The sequence below is a fragment of the Propithecus coquereli genome, unplaced genomic scaffold (genome assembly GCF_000956105.1).
Source record: "Propithecus coquereli isolate 6110/MARCELLA unplaced genomic scaffold, Pcoq_1.0 Scaffold74, whole genome shotgun sequence".
Classification (NCBI taxonomy): Eukaryota; Metazoa; Chordata; class Mammalia; order Primates; family Indriidae; genus Propithecus; species Propithecus coquereli.
In genome coordinates this window covers 5,483,673-5,493,158 of record NW_012153507.1, presented here as the reverse complement: position 1 = coordinate 5,493,158, position 9,486 = coordinate 5,483,673, and the positions used below count along the sequence as shown (strand labels likewise).

The window sequence follows — 9,486 nt, the reverse complement described above, 5'->3', positions numbered from 1 at the left end:
TCGTCATTTCCCTCTGCTTCCCCTGTCTCTGTCTCCATCTCCCATTCTCTCTGTATCTCTCATCTCCCCCACAGCCCTCTCTCCTGAGTCTCTTGGTCTCCCCATTTCTTGGATGGGGTGGAGGGCAGGAGGGCGGGGGAGGTAGAAATGTTGTTGCTGGGGGCTCATTAGGTGGAGATTGGTTTTTAATCAGCACCATGGCAATGATGATGCAAGAGCCGAGATGCCACCTGATCCCCTGCCCCTCCAACCCCCCTCCTCAAGCCTCCTTTCCCCTCCAGCTCAGCCCATCTGCTGGCGCCTGAGCACCTGTCTGGGCCTGCCCAGGTGAGAATCGGCACCTCCCAGACCCGGGGGTGGAGATGAGTGGGAGAGCCTGGGGAGGACTTGTGGGGCTCCCCTTAGGGAATGCCTCACCCTGGAGAAAGCCCAGAAAATGTTGATCAGCAACAGGGAAATGGCAAATCCCTCAAGCCTGAAGGTGGGCCGTGCTCCTACTAAGTGGCACAGTATCTCAATCTCCATGGCAACCTAAGAAGCAGCTATAATTGACCCCATGTTACAGGAAAAGAGGTTGAGGCTCAAGAGGTTGTTACTTGCCCAAGGTCACACAGCTGACAGCCTTTTTCACTGCAGCACGCTGCCTCCCTCAGAGTACTCTGCAACTCACAAAGGCTCAATGAAGACGCCCAACAGCTGAGTGGGGGAAAGAAGTTCAGATACTGAAACCCAGCCCATGCCTCTGTGCTTGTCTTGGTCCTGGTGCCCCCCTCCTCGATCCTGCCACCCAGCGACATGCATACACACTCACACACACACACACACACGCACGTGCACGCTAGAGGCGCCTGAGCTATTGGTGTGAACCTAATCAGTGCTTATTTGCATATAATTTTGAATCTGGTGTCCTTACTGCTCATTTGATGCCCCAGCACACCCAAAGCCTGCCTGGGCTGCCCTGCCCTCCTCTCCCAGTGTCTTTCCAAGCCGGTTCTTCCTCTCTTGGCACTCCACTCCTCTCCTTTTAGCCCTTACCTCTTTCCTCCTAAGAGCCCCTAATTCCCAGTGGATCAGGTTGGGTTGGCCAGCCTAGGAAGGCTCTTTGTAGGGTCTGTGTTCAAAATCTGCTTCTGCTCCTCCCCTGGTGATGGGGTAGGTAGGAGAATAGGGGCTGGGATGAGAGGGTGTGGGGCTGATTGAGTCCCAGAGTGATGACGGCAGGGGCCTGAACAGTAGCCACAGGCAGCTTGGCAAGCTGTGGGCACCAGCTTTATGAAGGATGAGAGCTCGAAGTTAAGGACTCTCGGGTCCTCTTCTACATTTTGGTGCTGTCCACTTGCTCTCTTCTCTGTTTCCTGTTCGTGCCTTGGAGACTCTTCTTTCCAGGAAAAAGGAAAGAAGGGGGAAAGGGGCTGTCAAAGTCATGCTGGGACTCAGAATGGGACCATGGCACTTAACCCTAGCTTGTTGGGAGCCTCTGCCCTGCTGCCTCTGGTGTGGGAGATGGAGGGGGTTCATCTGTGGTCCTGCCCTGGCTCTCGCCCCAGCCCCACCCCTTCCCCAGCTCTCCATTTCTTGCTTATGAAATATGCATGGAGAACAGATGTCCCTGCTCCCCCACTCCCCACCCCCCCCCAGGGCCAGCCCCCGCCCCTAGCTCCCGGGGGGTTCCCAGATCCCTCTGCCAATGGCTGCCTGGCCTGGCTGTTTAATATTGATGAGGGGGGGGCCTGGGCCAGCCAATGGGGAGCTGGGGGTGTGTGTGTGTAACTCCATATATATACATAGGGCTGGGCCAGCTCAGGTGTGTATGTGTCTCTGAGTGTGAGTGTTTGTGAGTGCGGCTGGCCCCAGTACCTGGCCAAGGCCACCCCCTCCACCGGGGCCCTACATCTCCACCATGTGTAGCCCTCTCATCTGCCCTGGAGCCTGTACAGCCATGCCACGCTGCCCCTGAGATCTCTAGAAAGCTGGTCACTAACTTTGCAGACGGATGAGCCCTGAGCAGCCAGAGGAGATTGGGGCTGTCAACGCTGCCCCCTGTCCGGCTTGGATCCCCTGACAAGGTCCTCCTAGGTAAAGGGGGAACCATGGGCTGGGGAGGGGTGGGCGTGTCCCTCTCATTCTCTGGCTCAAGCCCCCTCCTAGAGCTTCCCTCTCTCTGTCTCTGCATCTTCCTTTTCCTCACTTCACTCTTTCAATGCTTTGTACCTATCTATCCTCAGTTGGGTTGGAGCAGAAGTGGGGTGGGAAGTCCCATCCTGGATGCTTGGAACTGCTGCTCCCCTGATCCTCAGAGCCTGGAACTTTGAGACCAGAAGTGGATTTGGGGGTGAGGACTTGATGGCAAAACAGAAGCTGCTGCTGGGACTAAAGCTGAGGAAGACAGTAGGGCCAGGTGGAAGTGGGACTGGGGCCAGATGGGGAGCATGGAAAGGAGAAGGAAGGACACAGCAAAGAGAGCGGGGATGAAGGAACATGGGGACTGGGCAGAGAGAGAACCGGGCTGTGATGGATAGATGTGCTGAGAACCTGCGCCTGAACTCCTGGTCCCAACCCAAGCGTGGGGGTGGGGAGTTGTGAGCACTAAACATGTCCTGGGAGATGCTGACTTTATGGCCTCATGCTATTACCATCTTTTCTTGTTTCTTTGGACTCCAGAATACGGAGGGTATTCTAAATTTCAGCACCAGTCGCCGTGTGTTAGGGTTATGTGTGTACTTGTCTTCCCCACAATCGGATGTTGTTGACCTTGCATCCCTCCCGAGCTTAATAACTGTTTGTCGACTTGACTTGAACTTGTCTTGTGTGTAGTGGAGTGAAGCAAGCCTCGGGGAGGGTGGGGATGGGGATGGGGGTCCTGATCCCCATGAGGGTATCTGTCAGGCAGGAGAGCCAGGGTGGGGAGAAAGGGGAGATGGTGATTGTGAAGGTGACTCAGTGCTTCTGTTTCTGATGTGAAGTAAGGCTGAGCTCACCAGGAGTGGCCCACTGTTCCCCTCTAACACTGCCCCCAAGCAAAGCTCTTTCCCCAGCCTTTCCCAGGCTGTGTTACCGCTGCCTTGCCCTGATCTCCTCTGGTCCTGGGACAAACAACCCTTAGCCAAGCCCCATAAGGGTTGCTCCAACAAGCTCTGCACGTCCTCCTCTACAGGCCACCTGTGAACCTACCTGGGCCATGCAAAAGTACAGGACTAGAAAGCTGATTGTGCGTTCCCTTTCCCTGATCTTCCTTGCAGAGTCTCCAAAAGGGCTAGGGAATGGCAAGGGGTGAGGTGTTGAGGACAGAGGTGGAGGGAGGGGCTGGTCCTGCACAGGGAGATCGTGGTGAGAGGAGATAACTCCCCCGGTTCTAGTGGACAGGATGGTGTCCGCTAGATGACTATGGTCGCTACGTTGGGGAGGTTTGGGGGCCTGGGAGGGACAGAGCTGGGGCAGCTGTGCAGAGCTCCACATGTCCTAGTCCACTCTACAACGGGCAATCTGTGTGTTTATCCGCTTCCCGGGCAGCAAGGGTGGAGAGGGGCCGTGAGAGAGAGAGAGGATTGCAGGGCCGAGGCTTGCAGTTCTCCCCTCACAGCTGGGAAAGGTCTAGAGCCATAACTAACCTCTCTTCGAGCTGTGGCTCCAGTCTTGCTTTCACCCCACTTATTTATTTATTTACCTATTTATTTTGGTAAAAATACATAATATAAAATTTATCATCTTACCCATTACCCATTACTGTACGGTTCAGTAATGTTAAGTGTATTTACATTGTTGAAACAGATCTCTAGACCGTGTTCATCTTGCAACTATGTAACTCTGTACCCATTAAAAAATAACTTCCCTGTCCCCCTTCTCTCCAGCCCCTGGCAACCACCATTCTACTTTCGGTTTCTATGAATTAGACAACTCTAGATACTTCATATAAATGGAGTCATACAGTATTTGTGTTTTTGTGACCAGCTTATTTCACTTACCATTATGTCCTCAAGGTTCATCTATATTGCTGCATGTGACAGAACTTCCTTCCTTTTTAAGGCTGAGTAATATTCCATTTTATGTATATACCACATTTGTTTATCCTTTCATCCATTGATGGACGTTTGGGTTGCTTCTACCTCTTGTCTATTATAAATGGTGCTGCTTTGAACATGGGTGTGCAAATACCTCTCGGAGACCCTACTTTATCTGGATATATTCCCAGAGGTGGGACTGCTGGATCATATGATAGTTCTATTTTTACTTTTTTGAGGAACACCTATACTGTTTTCTATAGCGGTCGCACTATTTCACAATCCCAACAGGACCAGAGGATTCCAATTTTTCCACATCCTTGCCAACACTTAATTTCTGTTTTTTGTTTTGTTTTTGTTTGTATAGTAGCCATTCTAATGGGTATGAAGTGGTATCTCATAGTGGTTTTGATTTTCATTTCTAATGATTAGTAAGGTTGAATGTCTTTTCACATGCTTCTTGGCCATTTGTATATCATCTTTGAAAAACTATTCAAATCCTTTGCCCATTTTAAAATCGGGTTATTTGATTTTTTGTTGTTGAGTTGTAGGACTTCTTTATATGTTCTGGATATTAACCCCTTATCAGATATATGATTTGCAATTATTTTCTCCCAATCCATAGGTTGCCTTTTTACTCTGTTGATTACGTTCTTTAATGCACTGAAGTTAAGGTCGATGATGGTCCCATTTGTCTATTTTTGCTTTTCGTTGTCTGTGCTTTTGCTGTCATATCCAAGAAATCATTGCCAAGTCCAATGTCACGAAGCTTTTCAGTTTAGGTCTTAACTCTTGCTCAGTTTAATCCTGTCTGGTGTGCCTTTCTCATCGCTTCTCCTGTGACTCATTTTCTGGATTCTCTTCCCTTCTTACCATTTTTCCTTCTACTCCTTTTCACCATGTCCACCTGCCTGTCTTTCCACCTGCCCCCACACCCAGTTTCTGCTGTTCTTCCCCCACACTCACAGTTCCTTACTCCTCCCAGCTGGTCTCAAACCCCCTCCCCAACCTCTGAGCTGTCCACTCCTTCTTCCCTCTGCCCCTATCAATTTTCCCTTCTTTTTTAGGCTCCAGACTGGAACCCTGACCATGGAACCCTGAAGTGGCTCTGACTTCCAGAGCTCAGTGGCAGACCCCACCACCCCAGGCCCTTCCTGCCCCTCCCACAACCAGCTTTCCAGCGCCCAGAGGGAGGGGTGGGGAGGGGATTCTGATCTCACAGGGCAGGGGGCTTCCATCATGATGCTCAACTCAGACACCATGGAGCTGGACCTGCCTCCCACCCACTCGGAGACCGAGTCGGGCTTCAGCGACTGTGGGGGCGGGGCGGGCGCTGACGGTGCTGGGCCCGGGGGTCCCGGAGGGGGCCAAGCCCGGGGCCCAGAGCCCGGAGAGCCTGGCCGGAAAGACCTGCAGCACCTGAGCCGGGAGGAGCGCCGGCGCCGGCGCCGCGCCACCGCCAAGTACCGCACGGCCCACGCCACGCGGGAGCGCATCCGCGTGGAAGCCTTCAACCTGGCCTTCGCCGAGCTGCGCAAGCTGCTGCCCACGCTGCCCCCGGACAAGAAGCTCTCTAAGATTGAAATCCTGCGCCTCGCCATCTGCTATATCTCCTACCTGAACCACGTGCTGGACGTCTGAACTCCGCCTGTCTCCCGCCCTGGATCCTCCCCTCCTTCCGGGCCTCTCTGGAGTCCCTTCTCATGCTCACTGCTTCGGATGGCGCCTCCTCCCTGAGCCCCTGTCCTTGGCATGGAGTTCCAAAGGCCCTGGGCCCAGGCAGGGTGCCCACTGGCTGGTCTGGTGGTGAAGGCGACTTACTTTTACTGACCTGGGCGCCCTGAGGGCTATTCTCGTGGGTTCCTTCTGGGGTTTGGTTCTGGGGCCCAGCTGCTCAGAATCGTTTGCTAGTGTGGTTGGTATGGCATCCTTGCTGGATTCCCTAAGCCAGCCACACTTGGAGCCTCCCCCCAGCTCCCTTCTACCCCATGTCCAAATTTTCAGAGACCCCAGACTCCGGCTCTGTCTCCCATTGGCTCCAGCTTCTCCTGCCCATGACAGGGATGGAGCGTCTGAACTGGAAGGGAGGAAGTCTGGGGTTAGAGTGGGGAGTGGGTTTCTTCCTCCAAGATCTCATTCTCTCCAGCTTGGCAGAGGGGTGGGGCCCTGGGGAGGGCTGCATCCCTCCTGTGGGGGGAACCTCAGTAGCCAGGAGTTACGGAAAAACTCTTCCTGTTTTTCTTTTGTCCATCTTGTTCCTGTGGCTTAGCACATACAGACCTCAGATCTTACTTGGTAGTGAGTGCCTTGCCCTCTCTGAGCTATTTGGCCACCCCCCTGCCCTCTCTCACCCCTGCTGTCCCATTTCTCTCCCTCCCTGTCTGCCACTAGAGAAAGAAAAACCTAGATCCTGGGGTAGGGGACGACATCTCCAAACAGTCCAGGGTATCCGATCTCACTTCTGCTTCCTCCATCCCAGCCTACCCTGAAAACGTGCAAAACGTGCACTGGTTCCTCCCTCAGATGCAGGAATGCTGCCCTATTATTGCTCTCTGGGAATGCTCAGTTCTCCTGGCCCTAGGATCTATTTATTACATTTTTTCCTCCTTCCTTAAGCTGCCTTTGGCAAGGGAAGAGACCCCCACCTCACCTCATGGCATTCTGTGCCCCCCAACGTTGCCCAGCCCCACCTGCTCACTGTGGCCCAGGGTCAGCGGAACAAAGGGCCTTAGACCCTGTGTAGAAGGATTGAACTCACTGCACCTCTATGCTCCCTCCTCCCTCACACCAGACTCCTAGCTCTACAAGTATATTTATTTATGTATGTATGTTTGTATGTATATATGTATGTATGTAGCCCCAGCTAGAGTGTAGTGGCATTATCCTAGCTCACAGCAACCTCAAACTCTTGGGCTCAAGCAATCCTCTTGCCTAAGCCTCCAGAGTAGCTGGGACTACAGGCAGAGGCCACAACACCCAGCTAATTTTTTCTATTTTGAGTCGAGATGTGGTCTCAAATTTTTTAAGAGAGCAAAAGATTTCATGAAAGTATTTGTTTTTTTATTCATCTAATGTCACATTCAAATAATGCATTAACTTATTTCTATAAAACAGAGGATCTGAAAATTATTTTCTTAAATTTTATATAGAAAATATTAGAAATTGTAAAGGGTACCAGTTTAAGTATTTCTAAATTTGTGTTCTTCAGGAAATCAATACCAAATATGTTGTTAAGCTTTGAAATACACACACACACATTTGTATATTGAACTGATAATAAGTCCTTAATACTTTCATTTATATTACCTGTGTTTTGGGTCTGTTGCTATTTCTATTAAGTTCTTGATTTGAAATTATAATAACTTATTCAAATATTATTAGATTAAATGCTAGTGGCAATAGTGTCTTCTCAAAAATTCTATTGAGGATTCTGTTAATAATGAAATTTTCTTGTGTAGGAGATGTTGTTTAAAATGATATCTTTGCTTTATTTAATTAGTTTTGGAGAGTTTAAAGTCATATATACTATAAAAAATTTGCATTAAGAAAATTACCCACAATGAAACATCTGACGTTCTGTAGATTTGACCATGTAAGTGCCCAAATACTTTACCCTTTTTAAGGATTTTGAGCAATCTAGTGGAAGTAATTTAAAGGTTAAAATCAGAACTAAAACCAATTATTACCATAAATATCAGCCAAGAAACTGAAAATGACATTTTCGTTGTGGGACTCAACAGAATTTGACAGGGACTTTTTTGCTTCTATTTTATTGCCATGATTAGAAGTGCAGCTGTTTATCAGAAGGAAGATTTTACAATTTGGGCCAACAAGACTGTTTGTAATACCAATTAAATAATTTTAGGCTACAACACTTTTAAAGTACAATACTCAAAATGACATACTGGCGGAATACTTATAATATACACTGAGCCAATCGATATGAGTTCATTTTTCTTACGAATATAATATATTCGTAGAAAATGCCAGATTCTTAGCCTCCAATTTTACTTATGCTTTAAGCCTCTGATGTTTGTATACTTAATTATAATACTGATTTTGTGAAACCAGCCCTCACTATTATGGTGGTTTTTTCTAAAGACAAGCAAACCAAACCTAGCCAAATAAAATACATAACTGAGGTTAGACTATCTTTTATTCTCTTCTTGTGTGCTGTGAATGTGTTGGCACAGCATCCTAAAGTGAAGGTGACATCTGGCATGTTGAATTATTATTAAGAGTGTGCTGGTGAAAACCCAAACGTGCAATCTGAATGGTTTGTCAGTGGAGCTTGTTATGATTGTGCAGCCAAAGTTTTGTCTTTTAAAATCTCCCCTTGAGAACTTTGTTTTTCTTCCATTTTCCTCAGCATTCAGCATTAACTCAAACCATACTTTTCCTGGGAATAAGGAGGGTATCTTACCCTCCCAAGAGGAAGTTATTATTCTTCTCTCACTCCTATTATACCTTAAGTTCTTACTAAACATGGTGTTACTGTTGTTTATGTTTTTTTCTTCAAGGGCAGTAGTAACTTCTTATTTATCATTTTATCATCAGGGAGTGGAGGATATTTAGAAGGCCCATCTGTTTATTTAGCTTTTTTGGAGGGTGATTCTTAAATGGACTTTTCAGTATGACAGAAATTTTAAGAATTGATACTTAAAGGAATACTGAGTATTTTCGGTTAGGATTTTAAATGGTGTAAATGCATTCAGTTAAGTAATATTAAAAGGATTATGAATTATGCATTGCAATTTCTGTTTTAGCCGGGATTTCTTACTGCTTTCTTCATGTGTAATAGAATTTGGCTCAGTTTCATTTTAGAAAATAACTAACATACTTGATTTTCACAAAATCTAACAATCTCACTTCCTTCAAAGATACAATAGTAGATTATTCTCTTGAGGAGTTTTGTTACTAAGACTTAAGTGTTTTATTAAAACAAAACAATCCTTTCTAATTTGTTATTTTTTATTGTTTTCTATGTGTGTTATATGCAACGTGATCCACGTTTTTAGAATTAAATTGTCAGTATTAATTATAACAATAAGAACATCAACAAGTAAGATTTTCGTAAACCAACTGCAGGGTTTTGCTTGACAAGGCCCCAGGCTCAAAACTAGCATGAGTTAAATACAACTCACATGGCAGTTAATGTGTTAAATCTGAGTCATCTTGTTCTCAGAAGAGAAATTTATCATTTCTATGATTTTCAACATTTTTTTCTCACAGTATTCTAAATAGGGTTATAATATGCTTCTTCCCTGCTTAAAAGAGACCTTAAATAGTAACCAATTGTGTCTCTCTTACTTACTGTTACATCCCCAGTGGATGAAATAGTCCCTGGCCTGTGGTGGGTGCTCATTCAATAATTTGTTACACGAGTGAAGAAAGGCCAGCAACCTCAGGGAGGCATACATGGCTCTTTGTAGTCTGGTTTTGGTTTACTTTTCAGTCTTCTTCATCTCTGCCACCCCTTTTCACTACT

General features: G+C 47.4%; 1 protein-coding gene across 1 annotated transcript; it reads left to right on the top strand.

Moving 5' to 3' along the window:
- Positions 1–1,811: 1,811 nt before the first annotated feature.
- On the top strand, positions 1,812–5,639 carry NHLH1 (nescient helix loop helix 1). Its single transcript, XM_012661893.1, has 2 exons — positions 1,812–2,076; positions 5,066–5,639. Exon 2 carries the CDS (start codon positions 5,238–5,240, stop codon positions 5,637–5,639), a length of 402 nt encoding a protein of 133 aa, XP_012517347.1. The 5' UTR covers positions 1,812–2,076; positions 5,066–5,237.
- Positions 5,640–9,486: the final 3,847 nt, after the last annotated feature.